The 17,457-nt window shown below is 39.5% G+C and overlaps 2 protein-coding genes across 11 annotated transcripts in view; one reads left to right on the top strand and one right to left on the bottom strand.

The window, feature by feature from the left end:
- Positions 1–12,994, bottom strand: part of cfap251 (cilia and flagella associated protein 251) — an 18,002-nt gene extending 5,008 nt beyond the window's left edge. Inside the window, exons 1-16 of the mRNA XM_079606947.1 lie at positions 12,456–12,994; positions 12,075–12,215; positions 11,860–11,969; positions 11,278–11,386; positions 10,969–11,049; positions 10,166–10,243; positions 10,047–10,091; positions 9,741–9,943; positions 9,326–9,514; positions 8,319–8,569; positions 7,963–8,114; positions 7,587–7,760; positions 7,310–7,494; positions 5,872–5,986; positions 5,505–5,668; positions 4,641–4,731 (exon numbers count right to left, since the gene is read on the bottom strand). Coding sequence (XP_079463073.1) covers positions 4,641–4,731; positions 5,505–5,668; positions 5,872–5,986; positions 7,310–7,494; positions 7,587–7,760; positions 7,963–8,114; positions 8,319–8,569; positions 9,326–9,514; positions 9,741–9,943; positions 10,047–10,091; positions 10,166–10,243; positions 10,969–11,049; positions 11,278–11,386; positions 11,860–11,969; positions 12,075–12,215; positions 12,456–12,692 — 2,325 coding nt within the window. The 5' untranslated portion in view covers positions 12,693–12,994. The remainder of the gene's footprint in view (positions 1–4,640; positions 4,732–5,504; positions 5,669–5,871; positions 5,987–7,309; positions 7,495–7,586; positions 7,761–7,962; positions 8,115–8,318; positions 8,570–9,325; positions 9,515–9,740; positions 9,944–10,046; positions 10,092–10,165; positions 10,244–10,968; positions 11,050–11,277; positions 11,387–11,859; positions 11,970–12,074; positions 12,216–12,455) is intronic.
- A 3,161-nt stretch (positions 12,995–16,155) lies between these two features.
- Positions 16,156–17,457, top strand: part of atxn2 (ataxin 2) — a 35,329-nt gene continuing 34,027 nt past the window's right edge. For all 10 annotated transcript variants that reach the window (XM_079605836.1, XM_079605844.1, XM_079605843.1 and 7 more), the window contains exon 1: positions 16,156–16,690. In XM_079605836.1, coding sequence (XP_079461962.1) covers positions 16,572–16,690 — 119 coding nt within the window. In that variant the 5' untranslated portion in view covers positions 16,156–16,571. The remainder of the gene's footprint in view (positions 16,691–17,457) is intronic.

The following is a 17,457-nucleotide window of genomic DNA, read 5'->3' as shown; positions in this document are numbered from 1 at the left end:
CAACGTTCCCCCAGGGGAATGGTCCCTGCACCCACAGTCAGTCCAGTTATTGTGGTGCCGTTTCGGCAGGGCGAAAGTCGACCTATTTGCGTCGAAAGACAACGCCCACTGCCCAAGGTTCTTTTCGAAGAACGAGTACGCTCTGGCCCAGATATGGCCCAGATGCCCGTTATACGCGTTCCCTCCGGTCTCAATGTTACCACAGGTAATCAGGAGAATCAGGGAAACACGTCATTCGGTGCTCCTCATAGCCCCCCGATGAGAGAATCAGACATGGTTCTCGGAGTTGGTGCGGCTGTCAGACTCAGCCCCATGGCCGATCCCGATGAGGAAGGATCTCCTTTCTCAAGCCGGCGGGTCGATTTGGCATCCTCATCCAGAGCGCTCTGCTGGTCTCTGCAAGCATGGATAATCAACGGATACCCTCTACCAGGCGGCTCTATGCGTCTAAATGGTCTGTGTTTAATAAATGGTGCACTGACAAAGGCTTAGAACCACAAACTTGTGGGGTTTCGTGGGTGCTTTGCTTCCTTCAAGAGCTGTTGGACATGGGCAGGTCCCCCTCCACGCTCAAAGTGTATGTCGCGGCCATTGCAGCGTTCGCCGAGTAGACGCGCGGCCAGGCGATAGGAAGGAACGAGCTCATCATCCGCTTACTTAGAGGAGCCAGGAGGATGAATCCCCCGCGGCCCCCATCGGTTCCTATTTGGGATCTTTACTTGGTCCTAGAGGTCCTGAAAGCACATCACTTTGAACCGTTACACTGTGGATCTAAAGTACCTCGCGCTCAAAACCGCGTTTCTGATCACCTTAGCTTCAGTTAAACGTGTGGGTGACTTGCACGCGTTATCAGTGAACGCCGCGTGTCTTGAGTTCGGACCTAATGACTCTAAAGTCATCCTTAAACCGAGACATGGTTATGTCCCCAAAGCAATCAGCATCCCCTTCAGAGCGCAGATCATTTCACTCTCAGCTTTGCCGACATCAGGCAGCGAGGTCGACGCGAACCTCCTTTGCCCTGTCAGAGCGCTGAGAATCTACATCACGCGCTCCGCCGCCTTCAGGCGCTCGGAGCAGCTTTTTGTTTCATTTGGTGGGCGCACCAAAGGTCTCGCCGCCTCGAAACACAGCCTATCCAGATGGATAGTGGACGCTATTGCTGCGGCTTACGCGTCAAAAGACCTGCAATGCCCTCTGGGCGTCAGGGCTCACTCCACCAGAGGCATGGCCTCTTCGTGGGCTTGGTCCAGCGGGATTTCTATTCGTGACATCTGTACGGCGACAGGCTGGGCCTCCCCGTCTACATTTGTTAGGTTTTATAACCTGGAAGTTCCCACCCTGCAGGCTAGACTTCTTTCAGTCTAAAGTCTCTAACGACTGCCCTGGTTGAGCTGCGCTATAAGGGTCGATGAGTTCAGTATAGACCGGCGGTGCCGCTCTGTATGTGTATCCCCTTCGGTGTGCTTATGTACATGTGCGAGCCCACTCTGTTGGCCGCCTGTTTCTCACTTATCTATGTCCCCTGGGGCGTTCCCCCCTGGGATTCATGTAGTGAATGCTTGGCGCACACGGCGTTGACAAGGGGTTCCCGGGGGAGAACCTCTCGTAAGAGAACGTACTCGGTTACCTGACGTAACATCGGTTCTCTCTACGTAGAAGAGGGAACGAGTACTGCGTTCCCTGCCGTGTCGCGCCCCGAGCTCACTTCGCTTCAGGCGATGAAAAACCAGTGTTAGCAGCCCCCGAGCTGTCTTATATACGCTAAGCCACCCCCATTCTGGCGGGCTATGACGCGTGAGGGCGCTTTGGGCGTGACGTCACGCCCGGCTCAGTGGTAGGCTGCTGCAGTTGCCGCGAGGCAGCCAATGAGCGCGCAAGACAGCCTAGGTCTGCCTGCTGCTGCACTGCGTTGACAATATATACACATTTTAAGGTACATTTTTGGCTTCATATCTCGAGCAAAGATGACTTTATCCAGAGCGTAATTTCATTACGCAGTACTCGTTCCCTCTTCTAGAGAGAACCGAGGTTACGTTAGGTAACCGAGTACGATTTTACAGGTTGTTCTGTAAATGTTTACATTTTATTAGGGCCCAAGCCTTGAAAAGGCGAAGGCCCTATTGTTTTCCAAAGGATTATTCTTCTTAACTATTATTATATTACTACCTTTTGGGCACTTTTGGGGGCCTTAACGTGCTCAAAAACTCTTGAAACTTTGCACAAATGTCAGAACCCGCGGCCATTAGAGCCGGACTGAAGCTGGTACCCGGGCGTGGCAGGGGAGCTCGACAGCGCCCCCTGGAACGCGGTCCGAAAACTTTGTCCATAAATCAAACACGCTTGCGTGTAAAAATATGAAACTAGGTACACTTATAGATCTCATCGGTTCATATATCCTTCATGCTCTGACTTTTTACCCCAGCCCAACAGGAAGTCGGCTATTTGGCGTAGTTTAAAAAACACATGCAATGGAATTTAAAATACTCCTCCTAGACGATTCAACCAATCACCACGAAACTCGGTGTGCATGAAGTCAAGACATGGAGGATGATAAATTACGAGGGGATTTTTGATATCTCGAACGGTTTGGCCGTGGCGAGGAAACGAATTTATGGCGAATATTGGAAACAGGAAGTGTGTTATAACATCCTCATACATTAATTGATCTTGATGAAACTTCAGCAGTGTGTTCGTTGTAAGAGGCCGATCGCATGGATGTGACTATTGTGAGTCAAAGTTATAGCGCCACCAACTGGCAGCAGGAAGTGTGTCACTTTCAAAATGCTTTGAATTCACCCTCTTATTTTTACCCGATTTGCTTCAAACTTTATGTGTATAATGTAAACACACGGCAGATGTAGACCTGTGAAAGAATTATTAATATCTTAAATACTGTTGCCATGGCAACGCTTTAAACTTTTATATTCTTTTTGGGTGCATTTGAGGCTCTTAACATGCTTCAAATTGCATGAAACTCAACATGCATATCAGATTTATTAGGTACTAGGCATGTGTGAAGTTTCAGAAACGGGCGTGGTAAGGGGCTCAGTAGCGCCACCTTTAGTCAAAAATGGGGTATTAGTTTTACCTACAGTAACAAAAATCGGTATTTATATTTATCTCCCCGAGCCGGACAACTTTCTAATTTACAGTCATTAGCTCCGACCAACAGGAAGTCAGATATTTTGGTTTGAATGTGATTTGATGGGAATTTTGCCAGTCTCTCTCAGTGTCTGTGTGTGTGAGAGAGGAGGGGGGCTTTATTTTAACCCTTTCTCTGCTGTGTGGGACTTCTCGGGCACTTTTGGGGCCCTTAACGTGCTCGAAAACTCTTGAAACTTTGCACACAGGTCAGAACCTGCGGCCATCAGGGCTGGGCTGAAGCTGGTATCCGGGCGTGGCAGGGGAGCTCAACAGCGCCCCCTTGAACGTGGTCCGAAAAACTTGGTCCATATATCAAACACGTTTGCATGTAATAATATGAAACTCGGTACACATATAGATTTAATCGGGCCGAACAACTTTCGTGCTCTAAGTTTTACGCCAGTCCAACAGGAAGTCGGCTATCATGGGCTGTATGAAAATGCATGCCCCTGGAATTTGATATACTCCTCCAAGAAAAATTATCCTATCGCCACCAAACTCGGTCAGCATGAAGTAAAGACATTGAGGACGCTAAATTGCGGACGGATTTTTGATATCTCGAACGGTTTGGCCGTGGCGAGGAAACGAAGTTATGGCGAGAAAAGAAAAACACAATGTGTTATAACGTCTTCATACATTTATTGATCTTGATGAAACTTCAGCAGTGTGTTTGTTGTAAGAGGGCGATCACATGGATGTGACTATTGTGAGTCAAAGTTATAGCGCCACCAACTGGCAGCAGGAAGTGTGTTACTTTCAAGATACTTTTGACTAAAGTGGGTGGGTTATTTTTACCTACAGTCACAAAACTCGGTCTCTATATTGTGCTTATCGATCCGGACAACTTTCTCATTTACAGTCATAAGCTCCGACCAACAGGAAGTCAGATATTTTGGTTTGAATGTGGTTTTGTCTCTCTCTGACAGAGTTCCCCCTGCCATTCTCTGTGTGTGTGTGTGTGTGTGTGTGTGTGTGTGTGTGTGTGTGTGTGTGTGTGTGTGTGTGTGTGTGTGTGTGTGTGTGTGGGGAGGGAGGGAGGGAGGGCACACACACAGACAGCCCCCCCCCCCCTTTCTGTGTGTGTTTGGAGGGGAGCAGAAAGACTCACACTGATGCAAGCTCTAAAGCAGACTTCTTCTCGACAGTTGGCGGGGTTACGTTATTGCCCGTCGTGCACAGGAACCCGAAAGGCAACGGGGGTGGCGGCTTTTTATATATATATATATAAATATAAATAAATATAGCTGCAAGCAGCGATGGAGGGCCCAAGCCGGTGGCAGCGCCAGCCCGGTGCCTTTAGTGTAACTAAAGGCACCAGGGTGGCGGTGCCACCGGCTTGGGCCCGTAATCGCTGCTTGCAGCTATATTTATTTTTGTTTTTCTGTAATTCTTTTTAGGATGAACGGATGTAAACGCCACTGCTAAAAATTAAGTACTTTTTGACCTACATACAGGACAATGAGAAAAAAGAAAGCATTAAAATAGAGATCTCAAACCCTGAAGAGCTGTCCATCTCTCCCTCCCTCCAGAAGATTGTAGAAGGGAAACATGTCTTTCCCTCCGAGAGCAGCTGATGCCTCCAATGATCTGCATATTTGCAAAAGATAATTATGAGACCACATTTGTGACAGACACAATAAGCTGTATATAGTTGATTTGAATTTCAATCCTAAACAGCTTTATAAATTCATGTACAATTATTATTATACACATACAAATATTTTTTGACCTCATCTTAAAGGAATAGTTCACCCAAAGAAAAATATTATAAACTATAATCACTGGCTTCCGCCAATTGCCATGCGCGAGTTCACGAGAGAGTTACGTGGTTTTCACGAGGCATCTTCTATTCTCACCTAATCTTACGCTACACCTACGTCATATGTCATGAGTCAGGTCAGAGGTCACCCTTCCACCCAAACTTGACTCTCTCGTGAACGCAAGTATGGCCGTTGCTGGAAGCCAGTGATTATAGTTTATAAAGGTTTAAATATGTAGATTTTTCTTACAAAAACCCATCGCTTTACATTAGAAGGCATTTATAAACCCACTGGAGTCGTAGTGATTACTTTTTTGGATGGATGCACTTTTTGGAGCTTCAAAAACTCAGGCACTATTCAATGCCATTACAAAGCTGGGAAGAGCCAGGATATTATATATTATAACTCTGATGTGTTTGACTTAAAGAAAGTGGCCTAGACAGCTAGGATGGCTTAAGGGTGATTAAATTATGGTATAATTTAATTTTTGTTGGTGAAATATTCCTTTAATTGAGCAACTACACGATATATTATGACCTAGTTGAGTCAACTGCAAAAAACTGTTGACTTTTACATGGGACGTATGTACTTCAAACTTACGACAAATTGAGCTCCCATGACAAGACAGTGCAGTCTTGTCCTCCAGCAGTGAAAACATTTCTCCCATCATATGAGACGGCTAGAGTTGAAACGCCTGTTGAGTGACAGATCATTGCAAAGGACTTATGAGGGTTTCCATCTACAGGCAAAATCTGAATGCCAACCTACATCAAGGAGAAAAAACAGGAATGATGAAATGAGACTTAAATCATTAAATCATAGTAAAGGAAATAAAATTGGCATAATGGCTCATGCTGATACCAAGAGATCTTAGTAAGACGTTAAAAAAATCAGTTTATATATGTGTAATAGTAATAGTTATAATCAAATGCATGGTTTGTTTATGAGGCCTGAAACACTTTTTTACCTTATCTTGTGTTATATATGCCATGTAACGAGAATTAGGGTCGCCATCATTAGATGCAGGTAAGATGGCCATCCTTTTCACTGGAGAACCATATGAGGGCCCAAAGACAGTTTTTCTGTTTAGACAAAGCACAGCATCACCAACAGAAATTTGTTTATCTTGTTTGATTTTGGATCAGATAATTTTATTCCCCAAAGATTAGAAAAAGGAACTCCTTTGCTCCTTAGAAAACTGCTTAACATAGTAGAGTGAAAAAATATTTAATTTAAAAGCTATTGTACTGTGCAACAGTTAGTTCCGGTCCTCGAATATGATTGGTCGAGCAGCGTTACAAGAGCGCTGCAACAGTTCAGCTCACTACAGCACTGAGGGTGTTTACCTTTGGTAAACACTAATGAGTGAGTCATTGAATCATTCACTCTAAGTGATTTGTTTACACACACACACACACACTTTTTTTTCACACAACCAATTAAAATGCAGATTCATTTAGGAATGAAAAGTTGCTGTGGCTTAGTTTTGAAATATTATCATAGGCAAAGCAAAAACAGTCAAATTAGCAAGCACTGTGTTAACTGGTTACTCAACATTAACTGTTTATTGAATTGTTGTATAAAAGCAATAATCATGCTGATTTTAGTGCTGTGCTGGTATATTCAGAAATACAGCACTATGTATTAATTGTATTAATGTTAATGGTAACATTTTTATTTTTATCTCACAGAGAGCATTAACTGCTTTACAGCTATATTATCCTGACACAAACAATTAAATAAATACTAATAATGTCTAATAGTTGAGTTAGAATGTTTTATTTTTTATTACCTGTTTATATTGTGTTTACACTAGCTATGCATACAATTTTTATGTATTATTTGTGTTACTGTAGGGTGTATTAAAGCAATACAACCAGATTATTTTTCTCCCTTTTTGGTATATTTGGTTGACAGCCTATTTAATTATTTGGAATTCAGGAGACCTGTATATCCATTGACCTTTATTTGTATTACCTCACGTAACATGAAGTCATCACTAAGTCCTTTCCCGTCACTTATGGATGATGACAAAAGTACTTCAGATGAATCTTCTGTTTCTTTGTCCATAGTCATAACAGAGATGTTTGTCTTTACACAATTATTAACTTATTTCCCTTTTGGATCATAAGAAGGCCATATTACTAAAATATCCTTGAAATCCCATTTACCAGTAGACAGAATGGTTTGGCTTTAGCTTCATTTGAAATTCAGCAATAAACGAATCAACCAGGCTGCGTTTCCCAAAAGCATCATAAGCTAATTTGATCGTAGAGAACACTGGTGGCAATGGTCTCTACGATCAACTTGTCATGCTGCTTTTGGTGATAACTCTGTCAACAGTCGAGATTGCTGTTTATTTCACTGACATTTCTATTTGTACTGCCAATAGGAAAACTGCAAACCTGCACATTTTGGAGGTAGCATTGAAGAGCTTCATCTTATACAGGTCAGAAGCTGTAAGGAGGAAGTTTTCGGGCGTCAGAGGAGGATACCACACCATGCATGTGGGCACAGCACTCTGTTCGATCCGATCAGAGCTCAAAATCAACAACTCATTATCACCGCTGTTCTGCAGATCATACTCAACCTGTATACAGACAGGAAGATGTGATACGTTTAACACAGTTCAACAAGTTAAACACATAGAGAGCAAGATCATATTAGAAAACAGGGACTCACCAGCCTGCGATCCATGCCAAGAGAGAGCAGGCGAGGCTGATTGTTGTCTAAATCCACTCCAAACAGCAGATCCTGAATAGGTTTATAATGCGAGTGGTGCCTGCCCTGGTACTTCCAAATCTCTTGGGTCCCCGCTTTACACCGACGGAGCAATGTCACACTTTTTCCAGTGTCCTGGCAGAAGGGAAATACAAATGCGAAACAAAGGAACTAAAAAAAAGCGCTCTCATAAAATCAACAACATCACTGTTACATAAAAAAAAATTAGGACCACTTAGTAACATTTTTGTGCCAGAAACAGTAATGTTTTAGTTTTTCATTTCACAATGTGACAGGTTCACAAAACAATCTATGCAAAAATGCAACTCCTACTAACCGCAGCAGCCAGGTAGCCCGAGTCCTGAGAGAAGGTGAGATGGGTAATGCTGTCCTGACTGTACTGCAAACACTCTTTACCCTCACTTTGAAGTGTACAGGCATCAACAATCTGCAAAGCCCCACTGGCAAAGCCTACTGCTAGGTAAAAACCTAGAACAGGGCAAATTCGCAATTTGTGGCATCCTTCGTAATCATAAAAATACAAATGTTTTAAGGTGGTATGAATGCAATTTTAGTCGCTTCCTGTCTGGGCAGTCTTGGATTAGACAATGTACCTATAAAGCTGAGCTAAAACATATATTATATGTTAACTATATTATAATAACATGAGTGAGATCTTGTTTAGTAGTTTACCTTGTGGGTCGTAGGTAATACACTGGATCTGTTTGTGGGGCTGGAAGACCCTGCTGCAGACAACCTCTTTACACTCATAATCCCAAACCTTGATTGTGCCGCTGTGGCTGCCCATAGCTACTAGCGGTTGTTTAGGGTGGCAGGCAACTGCTTCCAGAGGTTCTGGATGTTCCTTCAGAAGGGTCTGTGGAACATGTCTCTGTGCATTTACATGTACTACAGTTGCACAAGTAGTAGAGAGAACAAAATTTCTGTAATTGGAAGGAAGGAGAGAAACATATTTATTGCGGAGTAAGAATTTAATAATGTTGCCTCTATATTTCTGGCTCCAGTGGTGGTATAAACAGATACAAAGGAATATCAGAAGCAGAGATAGGTAGTACCCTACTTTAAAGGGATAGTTGACCCAAAAATGAAAATTCTGTCATCATTTACTCACCCTCATTTTATCCCAAACCTGTATTAATGTACTTCTTTCTTCTCTGGAACACAAAAGAGGATATTTTGAGAAATGTCTCAGTATTTTTTTTGTCCATACAAATGGAAGTCAACCGTCACCAAACCTGTTTGGTTACCAGGATTTTCAAAATATCTTCTTTTATGTTCAGGGGAATAAATAAATGCATACATGTTTAATGAATGACATGCGTGAGAGTAAATGATGATAGAATTTTCATTTTTGGGTCAACTATCAATTTACTGTCTATATGTATTCTGTTATACGGATGGTGCATCCAATCTACACACTGCTCTCTTGTTAGCAGTTTAGGCTTTTAATTGATGACTTGTGTAGGCTATCTCACACTTATGTGTGACAAAAAAAATATTATTGGAACTTAAAAACATCTTTGAATGAAATACCGGTAAATGCTAATTAAAGTTTCTCTCTAAAATGTTTTTAAACAATAATTAATATTTAATCCTGACTTGCTCATCATTTTTTTTATTAAATATTTTGTTAAGGCACATTTATCATAATAAATATTAGATCTTTCTGAATTTCTCACCTTATGACAAATGGTTTGGCATCCAGTGTGCAGTCTTTTGGATATCCCAGGCTGCTAGTGGAAGGCTTTTCTTTGGAAAAGGAGATGGATCTGATGGGATCCATGCTAAACTCATTGTAAAAGTTGATGAGCTTGAGATTTCCATCATAGAATTTGATTTGGCCATTCACGTCGCCTGTTACTATGAAACTTGACAGAGAACAAATGGAGACATGTATACAGATTTTGTAATGGCATTGGTTAAATAATGTCAAACAGAAAAACAACAAGTGAATAGCAAAGTATAACATACAACAAGTGTAAATGTAATAGGCACAACCTTGCAGTGGCAGCACAGTTATTAGCTTATTAGGATTTTTTTGAAAAATCTTAATGCACAGATTTGCCATAAACTGTATCTGTGTGTCATATATACCTGTCAGTCAGAGTCAATACAGTGATCGCTTCCTTCTGGAGAGGCACAATTTTCATGGCTTTTCTCACTATGGGTTGAGAAGAGACAGACTCAGTCTGCTTGTCCCAGAGAACTATATTCCCCGCTGAGGTGGCTGTAAGAGCCTGCACACTGTCGTAGTGGAAGATGGACTGGCTCAGGGAACCTAGCACCATATTGAAGGTCTGTATGGGGACATATTTGCAAAAGGTCAATGCCAAAAAGCAGGGCAGAATATATCACAACAGCACACAGAAATGTAACCTGATGAAAGGTTCTTCTGCCAACCTTGTCAGTAATTTCAGGAGCAGAGTATTCCAGATGTCCCCTTTCCTGAGCAACAGAATTCATTGTTATATACAGACAACTAAAATAGTAAATCAGTAACACAAATAAATAATTCCTACCCAGTTGTAGAAGAGAACCTGAGTGCTACTGTTGCTAACCAACTGTGTGCTGTCAGATGGATTGAAAAGTATTTGATTCTGGGAAGACATGGAGAATGTTTATATGTTAGACGCATTTAAAGCTGACTGATAACCAGTATTCATAAAGTAGGAATACTTTTTTTTTTTAAATTAAGACTGCTTTTTTCCACTTTTTATGTGTTCCTCTAGTGAAAAATAAATATGCCAAAATGTATTTGAAATACATTTATTTTATTATAAGTATGTTACATTTACATATTAATGTAATTAAAATATTAAAATAATTAAAAAATGTAATATAAATACCCTGCAATTGTATTGTTGGTATACTAAATTGATATACTTAAAGTCTGTTAAATTTAAAAACTAATTTTGTACTAAATGCACTTTAGTTATCCAGAAATAGTGCTGAGGTCCAACTAAAGATATACTTCAGTATATTTGATTGTGCTAAAGTGTAACTATTGCAAATATACTTTTGGTACACTTTAAATATCTTGCATTAAATGAATAATATCAAACAGAGATCATACCATCTTTACTAATAGTGATATTAAAACACATTAGGCTTAATATTAAGAAATGTGCAATAAAGAAGTATTTTTAAAATAATTTTAATTATAATATTTATATCAGAAAGTCTCAAGCGATACATCATGAAATATGTAAATGGTTTTGTAGTAAACTTAGTATGAATTAAACGTATTTTAAATACATTTTGGTATACTTTTTTCAGTAAGGTCAGCATAATAACCTCATCAAAGCACAATTTTGCAACATACCTGGCAACCATATTTTGGGCTGAGGTCAACTTGACATTGTGGGCTGTCGCTTTCATCTGTCCAGTCCCAAATACACACTCGCTAATGCATAGAAAAAAAGTACATAGGTCAGTGTATTTGTGACCAGTGAAAATATTATGTGATTTCATTTGATCTTTTTATGTTCATCTTCATTTCAGTTATGATACAGTTATGATTTTTATGCTGGAAATGCACGGCTCCTGGAGGGTGTATCTAAGATTACGTAAGATATCTACAGCGAGGTTATGTAAAAATATGATAGATAATATAAAACATTATGTTTTAAACCTGTACTGCTCCAGCTCCAACAGTCGCCAGATATTTTGAATCCTTTGAAAGTGCCAAGGCAGAAACTCCACCCTCTGGATGACAGTCAAACAATGTCCGCACAGGAATCCTTCAACATATATTATGGATTGACATGAAATGAAAATTATTTTGTAAATGCATGTTATAGATCTTATTGTGATTGATTCATCCATGTATAGGTTTCTTTATTGTCCACCTTGTAATTCCTGATCAAAATGTCATAACACGATCTTCTGTTGAAACAACACACTTCTCTCTAGTGATGTATGCCGAATTTCTCCAAACATTTAGTTTACCTTTATTAAACTAAATGCTCTACCTTTATTTATTTTTCAATAATCCGTTTCAGTTCGATGTACATCACAATACGGAAGAAAAGATCTGTTGCTACTTTCCTTTCGTCACGACTTCAACAGGTTTTTTTGAAAATCATATTCAAGACCATCAAGTCCTTACAGTCAGTTGTAAGGGCAGATTTACAAAAACAATATAAATAGATTGTATAATCATATACACACATATATATTCATATACATATATGAATATTTGGGTCAGAGTTACCCTGTGTAAGCATCCCATATAATAACAAGACTCTCTCGGCCCATGTCCGCTGTCACAAGCCAACGCCTGTCTTCACTGGCACACAAACAGGTGATTGGACTGCAGTGGCCCTGTAGACACCAAACAGCACAAAAGGAAAAGTTACAATAGAAATTGAGGCTTTAGAATAACTTTATGATTTACTTTCTTAGTTTGTAGCCAACTGAGCCTCCTACTTGTAACAGATGCTGAGCATTAGAAGTGTGATCATACATGACAGCAATATGAGCACAAATATACAAGATGACAAGCCTATCTTCATCCTGCAGGCTGAGAACAGGTAGTGTTTGGTTGATCCCATAAGCCCAGTCAAGGACCTGCAATTGCAAAGATCAAAGTTTTACATAGATGTGAATTAAATAAACTAAGGTATAGCCTAGTGTTAAGCATTTGAAAATAATATGATTTTTACTTAACAGTTTTACTTAATCAGTATGGTTAGCTCCTAAATAAACGTATTGTAATTATATAATGCATAATACGGTATACGACATCTTTTTAGTTTTAGAAGATAATATCTGGAAGTAAATAAAAAGGTAATTTTATCAAACCATTACCAGTGGGTGAGTTTTGGTTCTGTTCTCCTTGGGAACGACAGACAATGATGTGGCTGTGTAAACTTGTGAATCCGCAACATTCTCTCCAAGACTGGATAGTTCACTTCTTCCTTCTCCAGCTTCTTGTACTCCTTCGTCGTCATTATGTAATGCTTTCTTCATATGATTATCTTCTACTGTGCTTTTCTGCTCCCTCGAGCCGTCAGTTTCTGCATCTGTCTTATCTGCCGTTGACATCGCTCGTCGTGTCTTGTAGAAGGAAAGCTCAATCAGAAACACGATGTTACCCGATGAAACCGCTAGAATCTCTGCGCGTGTCGGTTAGCCAGGCTAATTAAGTCTTTCTAGTGCCGTAGAAATCAGTTGCCTCTGTTAAAGGTTTGTTTAAAAAAAAAGTTTGGATTGAGTAACACGCGAACACATGTGCAAAAATACTCGTAATCGTGCAGATACGAATGTCTCGCACATACGAATAAGTTATTCTTTACCTAGCCATTCAGTCTAATGACCCACGCATCACGTTGCTAAGATACGGTCACGTGGGAGGGCAATACTGACAGCTTTGCTCTTGCTGATTTAGAGGAAAATCCCTCATAAAAGGAAGTAAACTAAAGTAGCCTACTGAAAACAAAGTGTGTTATAATAGGAAATGTATCAACATCAATTTTGAATCCAGTTGGGCTGCCTTAATATTTCGAAGGAAACCATGATCCTTTTTAAGGATTCTTAGATAAGCAGAAAGTTCAAAAGAATAGCATTTATTTTAATTTTAATGTATCCTGAATAAAATGATTTATTTTTAAAAGCCCCACACTTTTTAATGATTTTGTGTAGGGTATATTATATTTTTCAGAAAAATAAACAAAATATGTTGTCACAATAGAAACAGGGAATTATTAGACTTTTCAGCTAAATTTAAACAGCTGAACAGTTAAGAAACACTAAGCCATTTTTGACAATGTAGGCTTAAATGTAGGCTAACAACACAGCTGAACTTGTATTGGCCTGCTAGTTGACACTTGCCTGAATGTACACCAGTGTGGTTTTTATTTTATTCTCTTGATACCAAATAGCAATTAAAAAAATAGGTGCTGTATATGGATGTAGTCAAACTTTTGTGTATACTGCAGTTATGCAATTATGGCAGTTTTGAGCCACATGTCTGAAAACAACTTAGAAAACCATTGCTAGTTTCACTGTAAACCTGCACTTGTGTAATTGGACATTACATTCAAAATATGTACTGAGATGTAGCCTTTTTACACTTTTACAAGTGACATATCAATAGGATTTCAGTAAAAAAAACAAAAAAACATCAGATTTTAGTTTTTCAAAGAAAGTGTTGGTTTAATTTCTCACATCTGTTTAGTTAACTAGTATCAATCTCAGACTAGTTTGTTAGTTTGCCAGGTCTTCTTAAATGGAAAACCTACTTAAAGAGGTTGTTCCATATATGGACCCTTTTCACAGCATCGTAAAAAGTTTTATATATATATTTTTTTTTAAATGTATTTATAACACTTTACTTTATATTACCTTTGCATCAAATTACAAAAAAACCTAGTTAACGCTGCTGTGAGGCTGCTTCAGCGGCAGGAGTGACTGTATACTTGGCATCTTTCTCTCTTCTGACTGCCGCTATATCTCTCTATTTTTTTTACTGTTTTTGAAAGTAAATATAACGACTTCAGCTTCTGAGAAACACGGAAATGTGAAAAATGGTCTATCAAGCAAGTCGTTCTCATACAATATGGTGAGGAAAAGCATAAAATAGTGCAATGTTTTGCAAAAGGCATGAAACAACTATCATTTTGCAAAAAATTAATAGGTATTTGAAGCAAAAAAGCATGTCTCTGCCATCCCCAAAAACTCATGCTGACTGGCAGTTGTGCATAAAGTTGCATTACACCCCTAACCAAAGCTCACAGAGAGAAACATTTACGTTGGGTTTAGAAATAGATTTTCAAACAGTCATATTGTCGGGGTGTTTTTGCATCCTTCTTTTTATACCATAGAGAAAATGTAATAAACATATCTTTCAGAAGTCATTTTAACATCCTCGGGGACCCTAAAGAGACATTCCATCTCACTTCCCAATATTCCAGCTCAAGCACCCACTAGCTCTTCACTGACGTCACAGTCTTGTTAATGGGGTGGCCATTCACCAACCATCCAGAAATATATCTAGACCAGAGGTCTTCAACCCTGCTCCTGGTGACCCACTGCCCTGCAGAGTTTATTTCCATCCCTAATCAAACACACCTGAAGTTCTTCAGGATTGCTTGAAAACACATTGGAAGGTGTGCTGAAGGTTAGAAATAAACTTTGCATTACAATGGGTCTCCACGAGCAGGGTTGAAGACCTCTGATCTAGACCATCCATTGTACAGCATTCGTCAGTGAAAAAAAAAAAACGATTTAAAAACGAGTCTTCATGTATTTCTAAACCCAATGTAAATGTTTTTCTTTGTAAGCGTAAGTTCGGGGATAGGGATGGCTAAAATGCAACTTTACGCACAACTACCAGCCTGCACGAAAAGATTCTTGGGACTCCATAGACACCATCAGCTTCAAATATCTGTTTGCTGCTCAACAGTAGCTTTTTTTTATAGCTGCCCTTTTAATACATTCATTTGAAACCTTCCTTAACAAGCCTTTATCTTACCGAGTTGTCCTGTGCTCTACATCACAAATCTTTTGATAGTTTGATAATCTCTATTCAGTTTGCGCTAAATATTAGTTTATTTCATGCCTTTTGTAAAACATTGCACCATTTCATGCTTTTCATCTTTTGAAAGATCTTTCTTCCTCCCCATATTACATGAGAACTGTGACTTGCTTTATGTGGAACAACCTCTTTAATTAGGTTTTCCAATTACTTAAGAAGACCTGGCAAACTATTTAACGAAGCTGAGAATGAGTTATCTAAAAAAATATATGGGGGAAACAAACACTTTCTTTGAAAAACTAAAATATGAATGTTTATTGTGTTGAAATTTTACTGATATTTCACTTGCATATGTTGCATATAATCAACTCTGGTTTCCCATATTTCTTGAAATGTAATGTTTATTGTGAGTGTGCTTCTTGCAAATATCATTAATCAAAATAATTAGATTTTTCTATGGATCTAGTTTTTCACAAAATGTTGAAAAGGGAAGTGAATTTACCCAGATACTGCCAACCAAGGAGGAATATAACCACCTTGCAACATATGAGTGAATAAATATCTTTTTAAATAATTTTTCAAACCAGAAGGCCAACATGAAAAAGGACCAAATTTTTATCCGGATAGGCCTCAATTGGGTTAAAATATGTTTTACTTACTGTCTGATTAAGGATTAAAATACATTTGAAATATAGATTAAAACAAACACTCAAACGATTAAATGAGAAGAATAACTGCATAGTGCTTAAGGAATTTAACAGTAGGCTATATATTACATCAGTCACCCGGCCTATAGTGTCAAAGCGCAAACGCTCAAAGTGATCGGTGCATTTGCTGAAAGTAGTGCGCTCTACATAAGAGCAGTGTTCCTTTAAAACTAACATGAATCCATTTCCAATATTAACTAAATAACGTATCATGTTCCGTGCATATTTATAGTAATTACTGGGGATAATTTCTCTTTAGAACAAACGAAACTGACAAAAGGAGTACACACATTCCTGAAATGTGTATATACATATATATCCTTCCGCCACTTTTTGTGGCTTTTCAGACTGTTTAGGTCTATCGGTCAGTACTGAAGCCCCGCGTGAACTGTGTATATCACAGAGAGAATATCGCACTTAAAATAACAACAAAAAAGGGCGAAATTACTGGGTTGGTATTTTTGTTGACATCTAAAACATATGGATCGACCTCGCTTTGGTTTTAAAACGGACTAAATCGTCTCTGTTTAGGAGGGGAAAAAATCAGCAGAGCTAGCTGAAGTAGCAGGCAGCATTAGTGGATACTTGAATAACTGGAGGAGTAGCTTTACACGTTGGCTGTCACTAGATCAACTGTCAGCTAACACGTCAAATAGCATATTCCGCACTCGTGCGCGGTGTAAAACGTTTTTTTTCAAACAGTCAGAAAACTCTGCTCAAGCTGTCGTTTATGGGATCACCATGTCCATGAAGCCGCAGGCCGGTGGTAATCGCAAACCCGGCGGAAGCAACAGCGGAGCCGCTGCGGCCTCCGGTACCGGGGGAGCAGGAGGAGGCGTCGGTCGCCAGAACATAGGCAGGTGGGTTCCGAATCTGCAACATAACGGGATTTTAATTTGGAGTACGGATGAGCGCAAACCTACTGGGGGATGCGGCATGCCCGCACTTGTGTCGTAGTTTAAAAACGCAGGTTGTGAATTTGCAGTGGTCTGGATTGAGCGCAAGTAGGCCGATATAGGCCGATATAGGCCAAGTTCTCAGGACAGGGATTCATTCACACGTTAATGGGCACAAACCCATCACGGTTAAAAAATAACTGCTGATAGCGGACAATACGTTCGTGAATATTTGAGAGGGGCGTGTTGTCTGCTGTGGTGAATAGGTTCAGGATGATTTGCCTTTTTGCCGGGGAAAATATGGCTGTGCCAGCTTTTCCCCACAATACAGATGCAATTATATCGTTTTGGAATGTATTTTAATGTGATTTATCGATTTTGATATTTGAATAACGTTCAAAGAAATGCTTTAATAGTACTACAATTTAAATAGCAGCAGTGTTGTTAGCCAGCTAACTAGCCAACCTTTATTTGGTTATACTGGTAGTAAGTTAATCGATTGCATTTATCCGCATGACAGTCTAACGTTAGTTGTTTTATATATATTTTTGTTTTGAATTTGCTCAAAATAAAATCAAGAGGTCATTAATAGCCGATAATTACATTATTTCTACACCATTTATAATTTCCCTTTAATTTGTGTCAATCCCAATAAAATTGGTGGCTACGGATACCTTATATTTTTACTTTTATTATTTATCTTATCTGTCCAACGACAAAGTTCTGTCGGG

Source organism: Phoxinus phoxinus, assembly GCF_949152265.1.
Source record: "Phoxinus phoxinus genome assembly, chromosome: 3".
Classification (NCBI taxonomy): Eukaryota; Metazoa; Chordata; class Actinopteri; order Cypriniformes; family Leuciscidae; genus Phoxinus; species Phoxinus phoxinus.
The sequence above is the reverse complement of the archived record's forward strand: the minus strand, read 5'-3'. Positions and strand labels throughout refer to the sequence as shown.